At 47.0% G+C, this 25796-nt stretch overlaps 1 protein-coding gene across 3 annotated transcripts in view; it reads left to right on the plus strand.

The window, feature by feature from the left end:
- Positions 1-25796, plus strand: part of FANCB (FA complementation group B) — a 466340-nt gene that overhangs the window by 302231 nt on the left and 138313 nt on the right. For all 3 annotated transcript variants that reach the window (XM_078657640.1, XM_078657638.1, XM_078657639.1), the window contains exon 5: positions 14402-14530. In XM_078657640.1, coding sequence (XP_078513766.1) covers positions 14402-14530 — 129 coding nt within the window. The remainder of the gene's footprint in view (positions 1-14401; positions 14531-25796) is intronic.

Raw genomic sequence — 25796 nt, forward strand, 5'->3', positions numbered from 1 at the left:
ATCAATTGGCGTCCCAACGTGTGGGGCCCATCAGCGACACGTGGATCCAGTGGGAGAGGTCCCGACGACAGAGTGAACGACTGCAACGATCGGAAGAGCTCCTGTCCGATAGACCCTCGTCTGACAGCCGATCATCTGAACTTCACTGGTTCCGAGCAGACCTCTCCCCGAGTGATCTTCGGTCCTGACTGGGAACCATCAGGAGTGCCACGGTAGCAGCAGAGAGTAGAGGACGATCGGGCGCTGGAAGCGGAAGACGAGAAACTGTCCATACGGTCCGGGTAAGGTCGTGTAACACGACAAACTAAGAAATATTTGATTGTTTGATTGAAAATACTAGTATTACTCTCCGAATTGTTGGTTCTCTTGGAGATTCTCTGTCTGCAAACTGAGAGGGATAAAAGTATTCTCTCTTCCTTTGCATGCAGCGAAGGGTAGGTAACGCAGGCTTTTGCCCCCGTTGTAATCCGTCGTGCCTATCTTTTCTCCCCCACTGATTGATTGTTTGCCCGAACATTGCTTGTTCGAGGATTGTTTTTTCTCGAGAATTCTCTGTCTACAAACGGGGAAGGGTAAAAAAAAGGTATTCTGTCCTCCTTTGCAGATAGTGAAGAATAGGTAGTGCAGGCTTTTGCCCCCGTTGTAACCCGTCGCGCCTATTTCTTTCTCGCCACTGATTGTTTGATTGAACGAACATTAATTGTTCGATATTGGTTCTCTCTTTGGGTATTCCCTATTTGCGAATACTGCAGAATAAAAATATTCTGTCTAGTCTTCGCGAAGTAGTGAAGGATAGGTAGTGCAGACTTTTGTCCCCGTTGTAACCCATCATGCCTATCTTCTCCCCATTGGTCAGTAGTTGGATCAACCCGGACCGTTTATTAGAGATGAACCATCCAGCTCCATTGGAAGGCACCCCTAATAAGGACATGTTCACTAAACAAGGACTAGTCGCCATAGCTTATAGTAAGCTATGGCATAAATATACGAAAAGGGACCCCAGAAATCAGTGGCCACTGATAGGTTCCTTTGATGATCATAAAATAAAAGCGCTAGAAACAGCTGTTAGAATAAATAAGGCAACACCCACTATGCTCGATAGTATCGGCATGTGGCGCAAAGAAGCAGAGCAACGAAGGAAAAGAGAAGAAACAAAAATAGGGAAAGAATTACAAAAGGCAGCCCACCTGGCAGCGAAGGAACTAGATGAAGAGATAAAAAGGAGAGAGGAAGTTAGACAAACGCAAGAATCAGGGTCAACAGGCCAATGCCCTGTTAGGACCCCCTCTACGCTCTACCCAGAGATGCCCTCCAAACAATGGGCAAACGACGAGTTACTGCTAGGTCCTCCGATCATCTACATGCCCCCTCCTTATGCCCCCTGCCAGCCACTGGCACAGCACCTACCAGTCCTGAGCACGGGCGAGGGTGACCCTAGCGCTAGTGCCCCGGCCCTTATGGCCTTCGCACCGGCCACATCGGTAACAACATCAGATGAACCCGAGACTAGCAAGCAGCTAACGACAAGACCGAATAGGTTGAGCAAAGATGAGCGGGATGGGATTGATAAGATAGCAAAGACACTGGTAGAACGGAAAGAGAGCGAAGAATATGCGATGGATATGTACAATTCACATGCTGGTAGCCACAAACGGCATTTCATTTTACGGTTCAGCTTCCACACCCTGAACGCATATGAGGATAGGTATCAAACTAAGGGTCCTGCTAAGCTGACGGCTCTATATAGAAAGATCGATGTTGGAGATGGGACTGAGCATGATGTGCCGGACCTCTTCATGCAAACGCTTGAGGTCTTCCGCCACCTCACTGAACAGAAACCAGAGGTTAAGCTCACAGTCTCTGAAACGGCTGAGCCCCCATTAGAAGTAGCCAACACTATGATGCCTATCAGAGAAGCCGCCCCCTACTGGGTTCCCCCAAGAGGTCAGGGAACAAACGACGATATTAACCACACAGATGCAAAAGGGAGGGTTGTGTACAACTGGGTTTATCAACCATGGGATCGACAAGATATTTTAACCTTTAGGCAAACCCTGCCCGATTTAAGAAAGAACCCGACAGCATTTTATACCGAACTAAGTACAGCCTTGGGCTCAACCATAATGACTCTAGCGGACATTGATTTGTTTTTTGGGTTATGTCTGCCGGCTGACGTGTGGAAGCAAATCCGGAAGGCCAACCACACAGATCTGTTTGGACATACCTGGAATCAACTCGGTGAACTAGATAGGCAGCGAGAGCCCGGTAAGAAACCTGTAAAAGACATACTGGAACTCCCGGACAAAATAGTGCAGAAGTTAAAGACATTGATCCCAGAGAGAAAGGTAGACTGGTCGATAGTCACGGCTTGCCGTCAGAAACCCCAGGAAGACGTATCAGAGTATTTCTCCCAATTTGAGACAGTGTTCTCCGATTACAGTGGCCAAGACATGACCACCGCAACCGGACAGCACCTATTCGTGCAAAACTACGTAAAGGGGCTATTACAAGAGGTCTCCCAGAAGTTACAGACAAGCGAGAGTAGTTGCGGGGCCTCAAAACCTGCAGCTATCCTTCAGATGGCTCAGTATTACGAACACCAAAAGAACGAGAACGAGAGGGCGACGGAGAGAAAGAAAAAGGACTTAAAAGAACGAGTGATGATTGCTCAATTACAGGGAGTGACTCGAGGAAGGGAGCAGTATAGGAGAAATTACCGGTCAAATGCCCCTAGAAATCCACCCCCTAGAGACCGCACACCCACACCTGGCGCTCCACGAACAGACCTCGATGAGAACCAGTGTGCGTTTTGCAAAGGATTTGGCCACTGGAAGTCTCAATGCCCGGTCCTCCGAGAAACGATTAAGAATCACGAGACAAGGGACATGGCAAATGGCCCCAGGACAAGAGGGCAGGGACGAGGGCACACCCACGACACCAACAGTGACCAACCTGGCAGACCGAACACATTTGACCGCCCCCGACAGAATCAGTGCCAACAGTCCGGCTGCGACAATGCTCACGACTTTGCACAGGACTGCCAAGGGCGACGGAGGGATCCAGTCGAGCTCTGTGTTGACCAGCAAGGTCCTTACGTCACCGCTAAGGTCCTGGGTACAAAGTCTCCATTTTTGGTAGACACTGGAGCGACACGTAGTGTATTATCAAAGCGACTGATTCCAAGGGCACCCTTGTCTGGCTCACACATTACATCGATAGGTTTCGATGGAACGCCCTCCACTAATCCCCTGTCTGTACCTATCTCTTTTGACCTAGGAAACAACCCCACGGACACAACATTTCTGCTCTCCTCCAACTCCCCTGACGCCATTATGGGTATTGAGCTACTATTAGATGTTCCCCAGATGGAGTCCGAGTCATCCTGTACGACAACCCGAGCATGTCCAGATCCTGCCCCGCACGACATATGTACTCTATCACTGATGCTGACCTAACCTTGCTCGACACCCTACCCCTGTACCTGTGGGCCAGAAACGACTCGGATGTAGGACGAATGATGATCGATCCTGTGCACATAACTGTCCGACCAGACGCCATACTCCCGAAACTCCCACAGTACCGGATATCGCCCGAAGGCGAGAAGGCATTGGTAGCGATTATTCAGTCCCTGGTAGATGCAGGAGTGGTAGAGGAAGTGGTTAGTAATGTTTGCAACAGCCCTATCCTACCCATTGTTAAGAAACAAGGTGAGGGAGATGAGAAAGCGTACCGCTTCATCATCGACCTGCGAGAAGTCAACAAAGTGGTAGTGCCACAGTACCCCGTAGTCTCAGACATCACCACCATTCTGACCCTCATCCCGTCCACTGCCACCACCTTCACAGTTATTGATCTCAAGAATGCATTTTTCTCTATCCCCATCCATCCAGACAGCCGCTACCTCTTCGGCTTCACATTAAGAAACCGTTCGTACCGATTTTGTAGAGCTCCCCAGGGCTACACTGAAAGTCCCAGCATCTACAGCCAGGTCCTCAAAAGACAGCTGGACACCGTCCAGCTACCAGATGGAGTGGTGTTGATCCAATATGTCGATGATATCCTTTTGGCGGCCGACACCACTCCTCTTGCAATCACAGCCACCATCCAACTCTTGCATTTTCTTGCAGAGAATGGCCACAAAGTCTCCAAAAAGAAACTGCAGTTCTGCCAACCTCAAGTGACCTACCTAGGCCATCTCCTGTCCAAAGAAGGGAGGAAACTTACACCCGACCGAATCCAGACCATCCTAGACACCCCCATCCCGAAAACACAGAAGCAAGTCCGTTCATTGGTGGGCCTTACCTCTTTTTGCCGACAATGGTTGCCAAATTTCAGTCTCGTCATAAAACCCCTACTTTCCCTGTTGGCCAAAGATGTTCCCTTCCCACTCCCTTGGACCCCCGTATGCCAAGCGTCCTTTAAGGAGCTGCAGGATGCCCTTTGCTCGGCACCCGTCCTAGGAACGCCAGATTACTCCAAGCCCTTCTCCCTCTTCACTCACGAAAGGGAGGGATGCGCATTGTCTGTTCTAACTCAGCCCATCGGCGCCAAACAACGCCCTTGTGCCTACTTCTCTGCCACTCTTGACCCGGTCGCCAGAGCTTTACCAGAGCTTTACCTGCCTGCCTTCGAGCGGTAGCCGCTGCTGCTGTCTCTATCCGTCAGAGTGAGGGAATTGTACTTTCGAACTCTCTCACGGTGTTAGTACCCCACGCAGTTGACACCCTTTTGAACCAGACCAAGACTCAACACCTGACTAGTGCACGACTGACGGGGTACGAATTGACTCTACTTGCACCCCATATCACTCTTAAGAGATGCACGACTTTGAATCCTGCTACACTGTTGCCCTTGCCTGAAAATGACCCCGATGTGCCCCCTATACACGACTGTGTGACCCTCACGGACGAACAGACCAGAAGTAGAATTGACCTTAGAGACACTGCTTTTACAGACCCTGATGGAGAACTATGGGTAGACGGTTCTTGTATCAAACTCCCAGACGGCACCACCTCAGCTGCCTATGCGGTGACGACAGCCCGAACAGTAGTTGAAACAGCCCGTATCACGCAACGATCCGCACAGGCAGCAGAGCTAATTGCCCTCACACGAGCATGTATCATAGCAGCAGGAACCACGGCGAACATTTACACGGACAGCCAGTATGCCTTCGGGGTGGTTCACCATTTTGGGCTCTTGTGGAGGGAAAGGGGATTCCTGACGTCCCACGGCACACCCATTCTCCATGGAGATCTAGTCTCCGCCCTGATTGAAGCAGTTCTCCTCCCCAAGCGATTAGCAGTGATCAAATGTCAGGCACACAAGAAGGTGACAGACTTAGTTGGACAAAGAAATGCACTAGCCGACATCACTGCCCGAACCACAGCTGAGAATAGGACGACGACACGCATGTACGTGACCAGGTCACAAGCAGAAAAATGGACTGACGCTAGGGAAACGATTAGGGACATCCAGTCGGCCAGCACACCTGACGAACTGACTGAGTGGGCACGGGTGGGTTTAAAGGACGACGAAGGCTGCTGGCGGACAAAGGACACAAACAAGTGGTTGCTGCCTGACTCATACTTGATCCCCATACTGACTATGGCACACTCCCCTGCACACATAGGTTCTGCCCCCATGATTGAACTCATTTCCAAAGTCTGGCACAACAACAAAATCCCCGACTCAGCCAAACGCCTGGTCCAGCAGTGTCTTATCTGCCTACAACACAACCCCGGGAAAGGAACTGTGGTACCCCGGGGAGGGTTTGGGACCCCCGACCACCCCTTTGAAGTCCTTCAGATGGATTACATCCAGCTGGAGAGATGCCAAGGCTTGAAGTATGTACTAGTCATTGTATGCGCCTTCAGCAAATGGGTGGAAGCCTATCCAACCCGTGATAACACTGCCATGACTACTGCCAAAGTACTACTGAAAGAGTTTTTCCCTCGCTACGGCCTTTGCCAAATTTTATGGAGCGACAATGGCCCCCACTTCATAGCTGAAGTTATCCAACTAATCCTGAAGGGGCTGGGAGTAAAACAAAGGTTCCATGCGGTCTTCCACCCCCAATCCGCTGGCCTAGTTGAGCGACACAATGCTACACTGAAACTGAAACTGTCAAAAATAGTGGCCACTACAGGACTTAAGTGGCCAGATGCCCTCCCACTGGCATTGCTATCGATGCGCTCCACTCCCACTAAGCACCACTTGACCCCCTACGAGGTGGTGTTTGGGCGACCAATGAACCTCTGGACTGCCCCCAAACCAACCTCCATTCACGACGTCCCCGAGGTCCTGTTGTCAGATTATTTGTGCAAATTAACTAAAACGTTGTCTGTCATTCATCAACAGGTGCAGCAGGCTATCCCCGATGCTTCCAGGGGTCCCGGTCACGATATCCAACCGGGAGATTATGTTTTAATCCGAAACTTCCAACGAGCAAAGAGTCTGGAACCCCGGTGGACGGGCCCCTGGCAAGTACTGATCACCACTCGGACGGCTCTTCGAGTAGAGGGGAAGAAGCACTGGCTGCACGCACACCTCTGCAAGAAGGTCTCCTCGACCCTGGCCACGACAGACAACGTCAGCACCCAAGAAGAGCTCCTGGACAAAGACCGACCATCACTGAACTGCTATCCCGATACCGAGGCACTTGAACTTGCAAAGCACTCTGATCCCACTGTGCCATCCCGGGAAGGGTATTTCCTGCGTCGAAAGGAGGGAGCTTCGGCTAAGTAGGCCACTGACTAAGTTAAAAATCTCAGAACGGTGGCTCAAAGCAACCAAGGGTTACCCGGAGAGAAGCTAAACAAAGTCTGTGGTTCTGCCCACTACCGAGCACCTTGAAGATGAAGATGATGGAAGCGCCAGATAAGAAGATGATGGAAGCGCCAGATAAGAAGACGTCGGAAGCACCAGGAAATACCCACTACAGGAACCCAAAGACTGATAATTTGCACGAATCAAAGACAATCGCTTTCTTCATTGTCTTCCTCCTTTGCCTCCTCCTCATGACTTCCTTCTGGATCTTGGAGGAAAGCACACCCGCTCATCAGATGTTGCCGACCACTGTACAGCCAACCACCATGAAAGAGCATCACTTGATCTCCCTTTCGCCTCAGCTCCGAGAGAGGCGTAGGGAGTTCTGGAACAATTCCTTCGTACAACTGCTGCACCAGCACAACCTTGCTACAAATGCCACGAACTGCTGGATCTGCGGGTTGCTCCCGCATGCCACTGAACACTCCATACCTTTCATCCCTTCTCCTTTCTCAGTTCATGGCTCCTGCCTCGCCTGGTTGATCCTCTTGCAGGAGAGCCACAAGGACAACGCCGCTTCTGGTCAGACAGTGTCACACTTCTACTATGGGTTCTGGCTGAACAAAACAGGAAGAACGTCTGCCCCCATTTGTCCTGCGGCCTCAGGTTCCGCCTTCCTTATGAACATCCCTGCCAAAGAAAGAGTCGAAATGCAAGTGCTCCACAATCCAGCCAGACCCACCTTCTCCCACCTGCGGAAGCAAACGGCTGCCACCCTGACCGTGGCCCTGTCTGTCATCAATGTCACAGGACTCGTGTGTCTCGAAGGCCAGGGAACACAACTGGTGGGTCACAGTTCCTGCCGCATCACCAGAACATTGGTCTCAGTTGATCCCCCTTCCTTTGTTGCTTCTCCGAATATGTACTTTGTTTGTGGCACGCGAGCCAACAAACTCCGGTTGCAAAAAAAGCCGACAGGCAGGGCGGTCCGTGGGCAGGGCACCGGCAGCCCTGTATACTATCAAAGTCCAGCACTCCCCAACTCCGGAAGAAACACCACGGACACCTTGCAAGGATTGCAGGTAATTTATTCAAAATGTAATACTGCACCGCAACGCGTTTCACCTTTCGGCTTGATCACGCTAAGGAAGCTCCGCAGTGTACACATTTAAATATTTCGTGATAAACATAAACATAGAAAAGGGACTCAAAAACCACAGTGAAATCAGTATCAGTGAACCACTTACTAACATGTTCCGCCATTTTGGCCTAGTCACAGTTAATGGTAAATATATACAATGTATGTTCGTACACCCTATTTACAATTCATAATATTGATTTGTGCCCGCATTTCACAGTGATATTTTACCATCATGTAAAGCAGTATTGATCAAACTGTTTCCAATCAAACTGTTTGTAATCACAAAATATCTATATATAACCGCCCAAGTGGGCCATCATTTTTCAAAGATAACTGCGACACTGCGCTGCCGGCAACTCAGAATTAGTCTAGATTAACATAGAACGTAAAGAAGTCTCGCCCCAGTGGGCATGAGCATCAAAAAAAGGGGGTATACTGAACAGTCTGGCTGCGCTGGTCAAAATCCAATTGGCGTGTCCCACCTTCACCAAAAATGTGCCATCACCTAAAAATAATCAAAATATCGTACAGTCAAAAAAACATATATACAAATTTCTAAAAAACAGTTCAGAAAACGGCAGCAACCAAAAAGAGAGCACGCTTGAATGTAACACATTTGTATCAATAGACAATCCAGGAGCAGATCCATTCCTACCTATCATACCACTAGCCAGTGATACTGATTATTGGCACTATATACAAATATTACAAGTGTTGCAAATTATTCAGATCAAAAAGGGGGCGCTGGGACATGAATGTTTACTCGGTTCCTAACGTAGATGAATTGACAATTCCTCACTCGAGTTCAAACCCTGTGGCATCATCGTTTCCATATCGATGATGTATTTGGACTCCAGCTTACGAAGTGCCAGTCTACGGTTGCCACCACGGATGTTAGTTGGAATTTCGTCAATCACAACCATTCTCAGTAATTTTTCATTTTGGAAGTGTTGTTCGTAAAAGTGGCGTGCAACCGGATACTGTCTGTTGTTATGTCTTATAGCTCTCATGTGTTCCAGCACACGATGTTTGGCACATTTGATGGTACTTCCTATGTATGCTCTATTGGATGGACACAATAGTGCATACACGCAATACATGGTGTTACAATTTAATTTCTTTCTGATCGTTAGTTTTTTCTTAGTTCCTGCAATTGATAGAACTTTGCAATCAACACTGTTACTGCAGGCCTTACACTTCCTACACCTAGTAAAGCCTATTGAGACAGGTCTAGATTTTCTAGACCTCCCAGTTATCAGGTTGGGACTTAGCTCATCCCGTAGGGAATTGCTTTTTTGAAAAGTGATCTGGGGTTTGACACTTAGGTGTTTCTCCAAATGTGTGTCAGTCAGTAACACATGCCAATGCTTGTGTAATATTTTGCGCACTTGTGAAGCTCCACCCGAATATTTGGTGATGAATCGTAAGGTGTTCTTTTCACTGGCCTCAATTTCGGGATGGAGTAATTTAGTTCTTTGCATGGTGTCAACCTTGGCACATGCTTCCTGGATATTCTTAGGACTGTATCCCCGTTCCAGAAACCGACCAATCATGGTCTGTTTCTCCGACTGGTAATTGTCATCAGAGCTACAATTACGTCTTGCACGTAACAGTTCTCCATAAGGGATACTGTGTATCAGTTGTTTGGGATGTGAGCTGGCAGCATTCAGGATACTGTTACCCGCCGTGCTCTTACGGAACAGTTTTGTTTGCATGGTGTTGTCAACGATTTCCACTAGCACATCCAGAAATTCAATTCTGGTTCTGCTCATGTGTTCAGTGAATTTCAGATTGTGATCGTTGTCATTCAAACGCTCCACAAAGGCATGTGCTGATTTCATATCCCCATCCCAAATTAAAAAAATTTCATCTATGTACCTCAGCCACAGGACACAGCGATCATGATTTTCCAAATGGGCGGCCACCCGCTCCTCCCACCAGCCCATCGCCAAATTGGCGTAGCTGGGGGCAAAGCAGGTGCCCATCGCTGTGCCCTGTGACTGATGATACACGGCCTCATCAAAAAGAAAAAAATTGTTCCGTAGGCAGAATTCCATCATTTGAAGAATCATTCTGGAGTGGGAGAGGAAAGCGATAGAGCGTCGTCTCAGATAATATTCTACAGCTTTTAATCCAAAGTCGTGTCTTATGGATGTGTACAAACTGCACACATCCAGCGTGACCATAATGTAATTAGGTTCCCAATGTATACCTTCAATGATTGTTAAAAAGTGGGTGGTATCCTTGAGGTATGAGGGCAAGCTAACAACATAAGGTCTTAAATAATGATCGATGAATCTGGATGTCATTTCAAGAAGGGACCCAATAGATGACACAATGGGTCTCCCTGGTGGATTAGTCGGGTCTTTGTGGACTTTTGGCAACAGGTAGAGAACGGGAATGCGTGGATATGGACAATTCAAGTAATTATATTCCTCCCATTCTATGAGACCCCGCGCTTGCCAATCACTGAGCATTTCACCATAGATTCTGTTAGATTCAGTTACTTGGGACATATCGGATTTCTCATAACACGTGATATCTGACAGTTGTCTGTGACCTTCCTTCAAATATGCATCTCTATCCAGAACCACAACATTCCCTCCCTTATCAGAGGGCCGAATAACAATTGAGGTATCCTCTTTCAATTTATCCAAGGCTTGCCACTGTACTAACGATAAATTTTTGTCAGAACCAGGTGGTCTACAATATCGCATTCTTTTGAGATCCTTAAGCACCCCCCGCTCAAAGACATCTATAGCATCACATTCCACCAATGGAAGAAAAATCGATTTCGGTTTGAAACCGCTACAGGGGTTCTTATCGGGGGCACCAAAGCTTACACCTGGCTCCCGAAAGGTTGGAGGGGTACGTGCTACATCGCCTTCATTCTTCCTCCCACGTATGTGGCCTCAGCCTACCATCACCGGCAAAAGGCGCCGGAGACGTTGAACAAGCCGACTCCACCGGAGCACAGTTACTGGATGCAGCAAAGGGACTTGTTCCTCTGTGGGGACCAATGGCAAACAGCCGCGCTATCCGACACCTAACTCAGGCAGGAGAAACAACCATTAACATCACGGCTGGCATCCTTGCTAACAACACGGCTGAGCTTCAGGCAGTCCGCCTGGTGGCTCTCCAAAACCGCCTTGTTCTAGATGTGATTCTGGCCGACCGTGGAGGAGCATGCCGCATCATCGGCTCCAGCTGCTACACCTACGTGCCAGATAACTCGCCTTCAGTCTACAAAGCAATTGAACACCTCCATAGACTATCCTCAGAGGTTCACCAAGAGCAAGAAGGATGGTCGCTTGGAAGCTGGTTTTGGGACACTTTAAAGGACTGGGGATGGAGATTGTATACATTTATACTGATACCAGTCGTGGTACTGTGTGGGTGCTGCTTAGGTATTCAATGTCTGCCACCTTTGTGTTCACTCATTTCTAACTGTATGTGCCCTAAGACTTTGGACTTCGGAACTGAGCACATGAGTCCCCTCTATGAGGTAGAAATACGTGGTCTTATGGGGATAGATCCGAATAGACAAACTGGCGAGACATGTTATAAGGGAGGACTGTGGAATTTTAGTTCGTGAACTGAACATCATCTGCGCCATCTTGTCCATTCCTCAGACTCACGTATGAACATACACGACAGCCATTTTAGGTACCATGATCTCCCTGTTCACGATCGATCATCAGCGCACTTCCCTGACCCTGCAAGCCTCCCCCATGCACTCTGGCTGACCCCGCATCCACATGCGTAAGTCATGAACCCTCCTCTTCCACATGACTCTGTCTCTAGGAATCACACCCCGCGCCTGACCAACACCTCCTTCCGATTATCCACACTAATCACACTGATCCTTTCCTTCCATGAATACCTCTCCTTTGATGACCCCTTCCTCTGAGCCAGATTGTCTGTACGAACCGCTGGTCATCCCTTGGCCTGAGGATACAGTTTATTGCCCACTACTGTATGCACTCGACCCTTTTCAAAGGAGCTACTATTGATCATGACCTCCCCACCCCTTGAGATTCGATCAGGCGCGCACATTCCAAAGGAATCGGCGAAACACTCAGCTGAGTGATAGCCCCCTCCTGTTGTATGGGGGGTGAGGACCTCTACTGTAGCCACGTGTTGGAATGAGCCGGAACTGGGGGGGGGGGGGGTACCGGGGATGTCATCTTTCACTACTTCACAATGTCTTTATTGTAATAAAGAACGGTCACATGTCATAAACCAGTGTATAAAAGACCAGGTCTCAGAGAGGCTGTCAGAGAGCACCTCGAGACGATACATTGTTGTCCGATCTGATGTGTTCTGCTCCGTCGGAATAAAACGTGTTTCCTGTCTTCCTGTCTCCAGCGCCTGCCTCTTTATTTTGATAATCTTCATAAGGTATTAGAGGCGTTTAACGCCGGGCAAAATTACTTAAGAAACATCGACTAAATCGCCTGACCATTTTCCTGATCTTCATCATACCCTTTTTTTAAAGTTCATGTCTGATGTTCTCCTTGGGCAATTTTGATGTTTTTTTGCTCATGAACTTTTTCCTGTTTCCTAAACTGGGGTTGAGAATTTTTGTGTGTTTTATTCTTGACTATAAAATTGTTGTTACTTCTTGAACTTAGCACACATTTCTCTGGATAATTGCTTGCTGCTTCTGCTACAGCTGGTAGAGGTTGAGCAGAGATTCTTTAACACCTGTATTTTAGCCTAAGCAGCAAGTGTTTACCAAGACGGTGAGGGTTTCTATCCCTATCCACATTAAAAATCAATTTTATGGCATTTTCTGTTAGTCTTCACAAACCAGTATAGCAGAGAGACACAGGCCGCTTCTTTGACTTTTATTGGAATTAGCCTTTCTCAGGATTAATCAATAAATTATTTTTTATAAAATTTGATGGAAGGCAGTCATTTTATCCTTAAAATATAAAAGCAGCAACCAACCATATTTTGAATAAACTTTGAAGCACAATTTTCAGGGTTGCTGACAAAGGGCAATAATAAGGATTGGTAGGGAGGCCAAGGCTACAATTATAAACAAAGGCTATGTATAAAGTTTCTTATTAATCAATTCATCTTGTCTGATCATTTATCACTTTTCAGTCATCTACCCTGTTTCCTTTTAGATCTGGCCTGAAAAGTGTTTGTGTTTTCTAAACCTCCTTGGCAGAGGATTGTCTGTCCTATTTTGAAAACCCTGCTTGGTTATTCTGACATCTACACACATGCACACACACCTACACAAGCACACACACCTACACATACAAGTGTGCGTGCACGCACACACACTCTCACACTTTAAAGTTGTTTTAAAAAGTTTTTTCATTAGGCTACAAATCGTGGGCCAGATGTAATAAATACTGGTCTTAATTTGCTATCGCTATGGAATTTTACGAACTGACCTATATAGCATTAGTTTGGTTCATAAAATTCCAGTTCGGAGTGGGTCGTAATTCGTCCTACCTCATGACGATTAATGAGGTAAGTTGCAATATATGACCCACTCCAAGAGGTGGCCGTTGCCACGATGGTGGCCGGCTACAGTCAGCAGACTACCATTTCTTAAGATTGTCTTTAAACAATGTAAAATTTCTTTTATAAATGAAGTTCGTTTTCCTTAAGCAAACAACGCAGCAGTTAAAAAATAAATAAAACAAATATACTCTTTTTATTTGTATTTGTTTGTTAAGTTTGAAAGTTGGCAGTGGCCCCCTTTACCGCAGCCTACTCCCCAACATTTTTTACATTCACAAGGGGGTAGGGGCCTTACAATTTGCTAATGACTTACACCCCAACTCGAGAGTTAGTACATTTCGAATGATTTTGGTCACAAAACAGATACATGTCATACCATTTCGGTATTTGGAAGAGATGCCTACAATACTCCCTTTCTAATACAGAATTGGAATAACATTGTAATGCTATTTTAGGAGTCAGTAAGAGTTTACATACTCCTCGTGGTATTGGTACATTAAAAAAAATAATTTTTGCGGTTGCAAACTCAAAATGCGCGTGTTTGTGACTTAAAAATGGTTTGAATATCTGGCCACATTATGCCAGGTTAAAGTCTTCCCAACGCAAGGGTCTGGCTTGATTAGCACCCAGTGGAAGTATTTGAATATTTAAATAGTCCCTGTACTGTTACACAGTACAGGGACTATTTTTACACTGTAGTGTAAAACTTATAATTTTATTAAACAGTCATGTTGCTGTAAAAATCAAAGTTTCTTCCCTTTTGCCTCACGTTTATTAACATGGTGGTTAGAACCCCACGGAGCGCCACCGGCAGCCAAACTTGCTAATGCTTACATTCTTTAGTGTGGTCTAACTAAAGTGTGTAAAATTGAAAGTCGACTAAACAAGCTGCATGTATTCTTTTTCATGTTTCTGTTTATTTTAATGCTAGATTGTGCTCACCCCATGTACCATAATTAAACACGTGATTATGCGATGGCTATTTCATTGCCTGTTGTTTGTTTCGTACAGGCTGGCATGGCCTCGGTCCAAGAGTTGCAGCAACATTTACAACTAAAGGAAAGTGTTCTCACGGAATCTTGCGCAGCTTTGATGGATCTTTCCCAGGGGAGGAAGCATGTCTTGCCAAGTGCACTCGAGGTAAGAGTATAAGCAACGCAATTGTGCTGACACGTTTCATAGAACTCCCTAGGCCTTAGAAGTGTAGTATTTATTAACCAATTCATGTTGTCTGATCTGTTGTCACATTTCAGTCATCCTCTCCTTTTAGATCTGGCCTGAAAAGCGTTTCAGTGTGTCCTACACCTCATGTATCAAAACAGTTCACAAATAAAAAATACATACATATATTCATTAATAGATTGGTTGTAGGTCAACTCTCGTTATCCATTTCTTTGTAAAACTGTCATTTACATTTTGCTCCAGTCCATTATGGCCAATACTTTCACACTTTAGCCATTGGTTCTCTTGCACTGCAAGTGACATGACTAGAACCAGTCAACAATATCGACAGTACTGGTAAAGATCAAGCTATCCATACATCAACAAGTTTATTGTGACTACCTAGCAAAATAGGCACATTTCCGAACAAATATTGCAGAAGAAAACTTTCATTAAACCTGTGCTGTGACAGCAATACTCATAAGATACTCATCCAGCACCGAATACTTTGTAGGATACCAAGAGGGTAATAGATTGTACCCAATCAGAAGGGATACTCATTGTCTCCGTGTCGTTAAAGGAATTAAAACTTTCCTTCACAATAGCTAGGAAATGTTATATCCTGTCAGGACCAGAGGCTCATATTATGCTAGTTTAAAGCTGGTTGACAACCAGTGAAGCCATGCGAGTGATTGGTATAAAATAAAAGGTCTTGAAAGTGGGATCCGAAGGCCATCAGCTGCTCTGAGAATATCCTCTACGAGGATTGCCAGGCAGAAGGCCTTCGAGGCCATAACTCCAATGGTGGATTGTGTCCCAAAGGAGGATGTATCAATACCTACCTCTTGCTGGATGCATCTCACCCAATAGGTAGTAGTCGTCGCCGAGACTCTCTTGAAAGGCTTCTAGAGAGAAATAAACAGTTGAGCCATTCCAGGTGGTTTGTATTCCTCTGTCATAGTCTCATAAGCTCTTAGGCAGCGGACCACTCACAATTTTGGGTGAACTCGGGAAGGCCGGGTAGTGAACGACCCTGAGATTGGATTTAGAATATTGTGAAATAGCGATTGACTCCCTTTCTGGAGAAAACATACACACTGTAATATCTAAGGCACGAACATCAGAAACTGTTTTACAAGAGATGAGACATAACAGGATTGCTAAATTTCCTGTTAGTTCCTTACACGACAGATATTGATTATCCTGCCTTGATTGCAGCACTTCTAAGCACCACATTCACATCCCAAAGGGAAGAATACTTCGGCTCCGGGGGTAAAGACAACCTATTACCCCCGAAAGCTGATAGACTAGTGGATGTTCCCCAACCGGGATATAATGGATAGGTATATGGCCCGCTATATTTGCCAATTGCATGCGTTGACAGTGCAACAAGCCAACCCCTTATACACCAACTCCGATAGGAAGTTGACAATATGCCCTACTTTTGCCCCCACCGGTATCAAGATCCCTTCGCAGACACCAGCGTGACCACCTCCTCCATGCCAAACCGTATCTCTTGAGTGTGGAATCTGCCCGGGCTCTTCTGATGAGTGAGGTAGCCCATGTCGAAGGGCCTGGGGCTTTCCAACATCCCCTGTAATCTTCCAACCCATCAATAGGAGAGTCCTGTCCTGAACCAGTTTTGGTGCAAGTTGCCATGAGGATCCGTTAGTAGATGAGAAGTCAGGGGACGTAGGATTGAAAATTCCATAGAAAGTTCCAGAACTGGATACCATACTTGTGATTTCCAAAGCTGTGTCGCCAGGATCACTTCTGCATTTTTATCGCCTGACCAACACCATGAGTCTGGCTATCATCGAAAATAGGGGAAACGCATACCCCCGAAACTGACTCCAGTCCTGAAGAAAGGTACCTGTCGCCTCCCCTAGATGGTCAGGACGCCGGCTGAAAAAACACAGAAGTTGATGGTTGAGTGGCAAAACAAAATGATCTGCCTGACATTGGCCCTACCGTGCCACGAGTCTCTGAAATAGAGAGGGATCAAACGTCCAGTTGCTGTAATTCTCCAGGTGTCTGGATTGCCAGTCCGCAGACTGATTGGTTTTCTCCGGCAGATATTCTGCCATCACCGACAGCTTGTGCTCCAGGCAATTGTTCCAGATGTCCATGGTCAAATCCACCACTACCTTGGACCTGGTATCCCCCAGGCGGCTTATGTATTTCACCTCCGAGATGTTGTCCATCTCCAGCAGAATGGTGCAGGACACCTTGTTGGCCACTGTAGGAAGCTGGCTCTGTATATACTATACTAAAGTAAGGTATAGTGTGCACAGAGTCCATTGGCTTTAAGGAGGATAAAGTAGATAATACTAATGCTCTCATTTGTGGTAGTGTGGGCGAGCAGTTAGGCTTATCAGAGAGCTGTGTTAAGCATTTGTTGTACACACTCAGGCAAGAAATGGTTGCAACACAATGACTAAATCCAAGACCAATTTATTTGTAAAAAAAGATTACTTTGTTATTTTATTTCTAGAATCAAAGAAACTTAGTTGCAGGTAAGTACCGTGCAATATTGGCAATCTTTTGTGATGAACTACTGTTCATATACAATACATTTCAATGTAAGCAGTGATTACTCGCAAGCAACACTTCACTTCAATAAGGTAAGTACATTTCTTTAGAAATAGCAGACTTTTAGATACAGGTAACATATTCAGCTTTACCAATGGTAGCCTATGGAAGGAAAACAAATATGCAATTTACCAAGTAAGTAACGCACTTACAGTTTCAGTCTTCGGGACTTGAAACCAACCAGCGGCACTGCAGCAGAGGTCAGTATCAGTGTCGGGTGCCAAATATAAGTCAATGTCGACTGGAGGCACTCAAAGAGATGTTGATAACTGGTACGTAAAACGCTGTTGGTGGTTGGGGGGAAATCTCCAGGGGTTAGGACAAGCACTGGAGGGGTCACAAGGTAGCACCCAACATAAACCCTCCCTCGCACAGGGGCGGCCGCGTGCAGAGGTCAGTTTCAGTGTCGGAGGCCCAATGCAAGTGATTAGAGATCGTTGGTTTCACAAAAGGCTGCAGGCTTGGAGCAGGGAGCTGGACTGTGGAGACCAGTGGTTGGGCAGGTAAATTTAGATGTTGTTGGATGCCGGGGCATTGTCAACTGGGCTTCCCAAGGCCAGGGGGCTGCGTATGCAGGGGTGCCTTTGGATGTTGGGAAACCTTCACTGGAGCAGGTCCCCCTCAGGGCGTCCTTCGTGTTGAGGCTGCAGGCAATGTCATGGAGTCCAGAGGAGGTCAGCCCACGGTGGACTTGTGCTCTGGATCGCTGGTGGACCTCGCTGGGACTGGTGGGCCACTTGGACTTGGGCCAAAGGCATCGGGTGCAGTTGTGGATCTGGTAGCAGGGTTTCACGGTTCCTCAGGTCACAGGCCTTTCTTGGAGTTTCTTCTTGAACTCGGCCTATGTTCTCAGGAGTTCTGGTCTTTGTTGAAGGCAGTAGCCCTTCCAGAGGCTTTTGGAGGCTGCAGGATGAGTCGTCGGTTTTCGCAGGATCTCGAGGGCTGCAGAAAGGCTGGTAGGGCTGGGGCCAAGTCAATGGGTGTCTTCAGTCTAATTAGATTGCAGAGCTCTTCTTTGTCCTCTTCCATCGTAGGTCATCAGGAACTAAGTATTAACGTTCAGGGGTGCCCCTAAAAACTCCATTTAGGGTGTTAGGGGTGCTGGCAGGTAGTAGCCAATGAACTACTTACCTTTAGGGTGACTACATCTTTTGTATTTCCACTCCCTTTGGGGAAGAGGGCATACCCCTATTCCTTTTGGCTGAAATCCTCACAACCAATATGGAGGATTTTGAAAGGAGGGGATCACATCAGCTCAGAACACCTTGGGGGTGGTCCTGGCTAAGAGGGGACACACCTCTCGTGCTAATTTTTTTGCCACTGACCTTGCCGCCAAAAGTAGGGCTTGGTCAGGGGACGGGCATCTCCACTAGCAGGAGAGGCCCTGGCTAGCGTTACAAAGGGAAGTAAGCCTTTGAGGCTCACCACCCTTGAATGCTGTTCCTGCTTGGGAGTAAGTGTGAAGCACCCCCACCCAGAGCAGGCTTTGTTTCTGACCCACAAGAGCACAAGACTCCCTCTTCAGGGGGTCAGAAACATGGCTGGAGTGGTAGGCTGGTGCAGACCAGTCCGCTACACACCAAAGGTTGGGTAAGGATTCAGGGAGCGCCTTTGAGGTACCCTCTGAATGCATTTATTAATTAATCCAACACTGACACCAGTGTGGGCTCATTAATCTGAGATGTTTGATACCAAACATCTTGGGTTTCGGTGAAGCCATCATGGAGCTGTGGAACTCGTATTGACAAGCTCCCAGCCCATGTTCTCAGTATGGTTTTACTGTGCACCTAAAATGTCTAAGAATGGACTTAGGTACTATAGGGGCCTATCTGCTCATGCAGTTATGTCCTCACAAGAGGCATAGTCCATCCTGCCCTAGGACTGTAAGGCCTGCTATAGGGGTGACTTACCTATGCCTCTTGCAGTGCTGGCAGGCCTGGCACACCGGGATGTGTGCCAGGTCGATTCTTCATTTATTTATTTTTAAGTTATTTATATTAATAATTGCTCAGTGGTCAGTACTATTAGAAAACAGTTACATTGGATTACCATATCTTCTTTTTTTCTGTGCAGCCAATAGTACATAGGTATTTAGAAGAGCAACTCGCCCACATGTAGTGACAATGCCTACACTACTTCCCCTATAAACTCCTATAAGTCTGTCAGGCTCCCCATATTTTCTCCTATTTCCTCGGGCACCCTTTACTTTTGCATATTGTTTGTTCTGCCTGCCAGCACCAGTCTAAATCAGTTTCCCACTCCATTTTTGTTGGAATGACGGTTGCCCCAATCTCCTTGCAACATTTAGCTTTGCATTTCTCTTTGCCTCAACTCTTCATTTTTAGCTTCAGCAAAACACGCAGGCTGCATTGGCATTATGCACGTGTTTGGTGAGGTGTCTCTTAGGGTGGCATAATACACGCTGCAGCCCTTAGCGACCCTCTCTGGTCACAATGCCCTTGGTGTGCCAATTGGGGACACAAAGGTACAGTTTGGGGAAATAATACAGGCACTGGGAACATGGTTAACAGGAACCCAGTGCACATTCAGTCAAAGTGCATCAGAAAACTGGTAAAAAGTGGAGGGTAATCATGCAAAAGGCCACTTTCCGACAGTCGCCAAACTCTGCACCGTGAAGGATCCGCCGAGGAGTTCCAAGCAACTGATGTGGGGGAGCCTCCTCTCTCTCTGGCCACTGTCCTCCTGTGGTAATATCTCCACAGCGTGCACCACATCCCTGATGACTGGCATCTGGCTTGATTACCAGATCCAAGGCTGATCGAAATATGGCTGTGCTGTTCCAGACATGCATGTGATCGAGCCACCACCCAAGATCCGTCCAGGCTTCTGGGGAGAGAGAAATCTCTTGCGCATACATCAGTCCCCTCCTGAGATTTTGCACCTTCAAGCGTTGTAGGGCCCGGTAATGCAGTGGACCCAGAGAGATCGCCTGGGTCGATGAAGACTAAAGGCCTACAATTCGAACCAAATAACATAGGGAAAACGTCTCCCTTTCCAAGGTTTTGCATACCTGCAGATGAATCAGAAGTATCTTCTTCTGGGGCAAATGGAGGGACTGCCATACTGTATCGACGTTAAATACCAAAGAGGTCATTTGCTGCTCCGGCACAAATTCCCCCTTCTGGACGTTCACTTTAAAGCCTAGCTCTTGCAATAGAGACTTGGTCATCTGAAGTTGAGAGACGAAAGTGGATTTTTCCTGGTGCATGAGGAGGATGTCATCCAGGTACACTATTCGTCACACTTCCAGTGCGTGGAGCCATTCTATAACCGGGTGCAACACCTAGGTGAAGCACCAAGGTGCTGAGGACATGCCGAATGGCAGGCATGTAAATTCAAAAATCTTTCAGTCCCACACGAATTGTAGGAAGTGTTTGTGGGGAGGAAAAATCAGAGTGTTGAGGCAGGCATTCTTCAGATTGAGCCATATTAACCAGTCGTTGGGCAACAGAACATCTCTTAGGGGGTGGATGCCCTTCATTTTGAAATGGCCAACAATTGAAATCTCTCAGATTTATGACTGGTCTGAACCCTTTGTCCTTCTCGACTAGAAAAAAATTGCTCAGGAATCCACTGGGGTGAAGAACAGAATGTGTAATGGCCCCTTTTTCGAGAAATTCTCTCATCTCCTGGTTTAACACCCACATCCCTTCCTGTGAGAAGAATATGGGATGGGGTCGGGAGTGTTGATGGAGTGTAGCATAACATTCTATGTGAAAGCTCTTCATGGTTTGGAGCACCCTCGCACTAACACCCACTTTTGGCTGATCCACTGTAACTTTCCACCTGCCCTCTGTAAAGAGGAAGGGGTATCGCTTACTGGTGGTGCCACCTGGTGCGTTGCTGGCTCCGCAGAAGGCTCCTTTTCCACCATGTCCCCTGCCATGACCTCTCGAGGGGTAGAACCCTCCAAATTTCTTGTGGTCTTGTCACTGATAGAGTACCTTATCTGAAGTTTATGGGAGTTAGAGTTGAATGCGCGGCCGGAGGAGCGTCTCCCTCCTCTTCCAGCCCATCCAAAAATTTGCTGGTTAAAGACCTTGATGGACTGCTGGGCCTTGTCCAGGGATGAGAAGGTGTTGACAAAGCATGGCAACTCCTTAATGAAGGGTTCCTCAAAGAGACCCCCATTCACCTTGGGACAGCTTTAGTGGTGGCCAATTCACCCAGCCTGGGTTCAATCCTAATCAGTAAGGAGGTTGGCACTCCGTCGATAATGCGCAGTTAGCATTGCCTATAAAGCAGAGAGCCCGCTGAGCCGAACTAGACCGTATCGTGGGGTCAATCAAATGACCGGGCTCCCCGGCATCTTCAGTCATATCCAATAATTATGGTAAGTGGCTCCACAAAAGCTAAGACCTTATCCTGACAGGAGCACCAGGAATGGTCTAGGCCTTTCTTAGGATCTTTGACAACCTTTGTGATGTAGGTCGCCATTCTGGTGTCGATGTCTGGGGTGCTTGCCACCTTGTTGGCCAAGCAGGGCCTGTGGCACTCCGCCCTCAGATGTCCCTGAACCTCCTGGTCCATGGGTTTTCTGATGCAGCTGGCCACATAGAGCGCCACTTTTGACGCTGGAACCCATTCTGTGGAGCAGGGGTGATAGATTTTTTCTGGGTTCAACATGCCTGGCACCCTGCGAAGTCTTGCTCGCCTGTGTCCTCCAGCCTGGGGTTCTTAGCGCCACTCTCCAGTTGCCAGGGACCACTCGGACCTGGTTCATCGCCCGAATCCCCATCAGGGGTATCTGAACCATCCCTGGTATTGTCATCTGCTCCCTGGTGGGAGCAAGAATCGTCTTCAAGGTTGTATTCAGTCTGGGAATCATACTGTGCCTCCTGGGCGTCTAGCCGCCTTTTTTATTAAGACCAGGCGAAGCCTCTCGAAGGCATCAGACTAGGTAGCGATCACCCTAGTATTAGCATTCAGTCTGGCCTTGTTTTTGCCCTTAGGGGCCCCCTGTGCATCAGAAGCAGGCTCAAGTCTCAAACCTTCCCCAGTTGGGTGTAAGAGACTGCGTCCCACTGTCTCCACTGTCTATTTGATAATTTGCTGACTCAGTGGTTCCTGGAGCCAAAGAGACCGCCCTCTCTAGGGATGCGTCTATGGCATCCACTAGCTCCTCATGGATAGGGTGAAGCATCTGCTCCTCCTCAACAGCTTCTAAATACACTGGCGGTAACAAAGAAACACTCCGCGGATGTACTGCTTATCAAGAGCCTTCTATATACTAAGGTATGCAGGAAGGCAATCCTCTACGCATAACAACTAATGTGCATAATATGGTCGGGAGAGGCGCACCTCCTTCCGAGATGCATGCCCTCCATAAACCCTATTGGGGTGAATTCCACACTGCACATCTCGTTGCTACGAGACACGCCTCCAAAATGCAGCCGCTCCAGCTGGGGAGGCCACGATGATGCAGCAGGCCTCCTTGCCTGAGCTGCACCGTGCTTCTCTCTCAAACATAGCAAAACGCGTCGGGCCAGAGCCCAGTAAAGTCTTCAGTAGCATAAGCGCCGCACACCCGTGATCTAGGCCCAGCAGCAGGCTGCATCTGAGACCGCCTGGATGCCCTAGTGGGAAACCACCATCATCATGCCAGTACAGCCCGTGTTAGATGGCTAAGGCGGTAGTGCGCGCCATTGAATAACTAAATAATACACATTACTGAGTGGATATAGACATACTGTTTAAGCTAACATGCATGGTTAAGGAAAAGCTCTGATCTGGCTGCTGAACAGCGAAGGAGGAGGAAGTTCTTTTCCTTGATGTTGCATATATGGAATTTACTCTATTGTTGTATTGTTGAGTTGTTGAAAGATTCATTGGTTTTGTAGTCTTTGAATAAATCATGTTTTTTAAGGCTGCTGAGTGAATAAATGAAAGAGATGCCACTTCCAGCATTAATCTGCAACCCCTAAAGAGAATGCTGGGGGGCATTCTGTCATGTTGGATCTTGGATACGTGGAGGTGGTCCTTATTGATCGGGTGGAGGCATGATCACTCCAATTTCAGACCTAATAAATGTATAGAGAGCTCATAAACATTTCTGGTCTGAAAGGTCTGAATGAGATGTTGAAAAATAGTAACATTCACAGTGGTCACTTTTTGTCAAATTTCTTAGTAAAGCTGAAAGTAGCTTATATGTCCTTGACCGAACTGTGTGTCTTTGAACGAAAGGGTGATTACTTTCATAGTCCTTTAAGACATGCTCATAGGAAGAGCTTGAGAATTGTAGTGCATTTGTTCCCGATCAGATGCCTGAACAGACTTTAGATCTCTAAGCTAGATGTTCATAACTTAACCATAGCTTTTTTGCCGGGTTAACAGCTTCATCTTCTGAGATCGGCAAACCGCTTTGAACAACATCCCTGTTTGGTAAGTTTGCATGTGAATCACTGCCAACCTCAGTTGATCATTTAACATGGAGGTGATTTTCATTGGAGAGACCTTAGACATCCATTTATAAATAGAATTCCCTATAAAGAATCTATTTCCTTTATTTTTTCAAACAATCAAACATGTATACAGTGACTTACTACTAGTCAGCTTGTCACACAGACCAGGATGAAGAGAAAACTTTTACAGACTATTTCAGAAAAAGGAACTGCTCTTCTAATTTTCTCTCTGTTGGTCCATTTGGCCCATATTTTCCAGTCTAGGTTAATACTTTTCCAGTGTAAAGTGGGACTTTTTTGTCTATCAGAAAAGCTCAAGTGCTGTAGGTACCAGGCGCCTGAAGTTTTTGATGGAGATGTTTCCTTCAATTCGATATCTCCACTGAAGGACACTAGTATTCACATTGCAATTTTTGAGTTAAGATGGATGCTTCTAACTGCTGATTTGTCACCTTAGAATGCTCCAGAGGTGCCAGACTGCATTCAGAACCTTTTCTCCAGCAATGCTCCTATATGCCACCAGATGGCGATGTGCAGCTCTGCACTATTCTGGAAGTTACAGAGCAGAGCTGCATATAACTGCACTCTTGCATGCTGACATCAGTTCTTTTCTTTCAAAACCTTCCGACGCAGATCTGGAGTTCGGCTCCCAATTTCTTCATCCCTTCCACTACCTCAGATTTAATCCATTGTGCTAGGGAATTATTTCCCCTTCTAAAATGACAGGTTTCAAACCTTCCTGTGAAAGCAGTTGTCGCTCACGGACCCACGCACGATGTGTCACTGGTGTCTGGACTTGTGACATAGCTCTCACTCATGCAACAAATGTGCCCTCTCGCTCCCAAAGGTAATCCAGGATCGAAAAGCACAGCAGTACATTGTTGAACGTAAGAACCTCAGTCTTCTCCCGAGGATATTCCTATCAAATCATGGTCGATGTCCTCCATAAGGCCAAAACAAAGTTCAAACACAAAAAAGTGAGGCAGGACTCAAACCTTTGCAGCCACTCTGTATTCATAATGAAGGCACAAGAGCATCAAAATGTTAGTATGTGTCCCTGTAGGTCCCCAACTGATTCTGGTGCTCCCTAAGTTTCCTGGGCCATCGGCAATGCCAGAGCAGGTTGAAGCCTTCAAGGAGGTCATACTGCAAATTTGTGGTGCACTTCAGGATCTCAATGGCGTCAAGGAACCCCAAGGGCCTCCCATTGATTTACTGACAGTGGATCTATCCATGGTCTCATCCCTTGGACCCTGTACATACTCCGGTACAGACTTTCACTGCAGCTCCAAGACATGAACGGCCTTTCCTCGTCAACACTGGTAACGACACCATCAAATCCAGTGTTGATTCCGATGTCTGACATTGTACCGACTTCAGCCCGATCTCAACTCATGTTGTGCTATGAAATAACCAAGGAGTAACCGATCACCATACAGCCTGACTGTGGCCTAGTGCTTCTACCAGGGCAGATGTGCCAGTATAGGCTTCATTATCTTTTTGGCTCTGACTCTGTACAAGGCACACATTAGTAGTCTGAAGGGCAGCTGGGGTCCTGGAAATGCTCGCTTAAAGAGCCCTTTTGTCAAAGCCTTGCTCCTGCCCGCCAGTGAATAGGCAGGTGAGCAGGCACTACAGATTGGCTCGTAGTGACCCTGATTTCCTCATTAAATCTCCTACGGCTGCAAGCCTTATGGCTCAGGGTTGAACATTAGGGTGAATCTCATTTCATTTCACACAACTCCTCAAGATAGGGAGTCCAAGAGGTTTAAGGCATTAGGCAAGCATATGTTCTCCCCTGCCAGCCTGGCAATATAATTGGTAAATGCTGTTTGATTATTGGGTCACCGCAAACATGCCCTTTGGGACAAAGCCATTGAGATCTTGCTGGCAGTCCCGAAGACCTTAGGGCTTTCCTCTCTCAGATAGTTTGTGATGGACAAGACATGGCCAAATATGTAATTAGAGCTAGCTTAGAATCTACTGATTGCCTGGGAAGAGCGGTTGGCACTAGTGTTGTTCACTGCCGACACCTATAGATGCATTCCACAGGATTTTCTGGAGATGGATATGCCCTTTGAAGGCTAAGGCTTTTTTGGTGAAAAAGCCGAGACTGCCTTGGCGCATTTTAAAGAAAGTATAGACATTGCACACTCCCTAGTTCTGTTAAGCCATGACAAGCAGTTCCTGTGTCAGTTCAGCAAGTTCAAAGGCTACCCTGGGGGTTAGTG

This window comes from Lissotriton helveticus, chromosome 8 (genome assembly GCF_964261635.1).
Source record: "Lissotriton helveticus chromosome 8, aLisHel1.1, whole genome shotgun sequence".
Taxonomy (NCBI): Eukaryota; Metazoa; Chordata; class Amphibia; order Caudata; family Salamandridae; genus Lissotriton; species Lissotriton helveticus.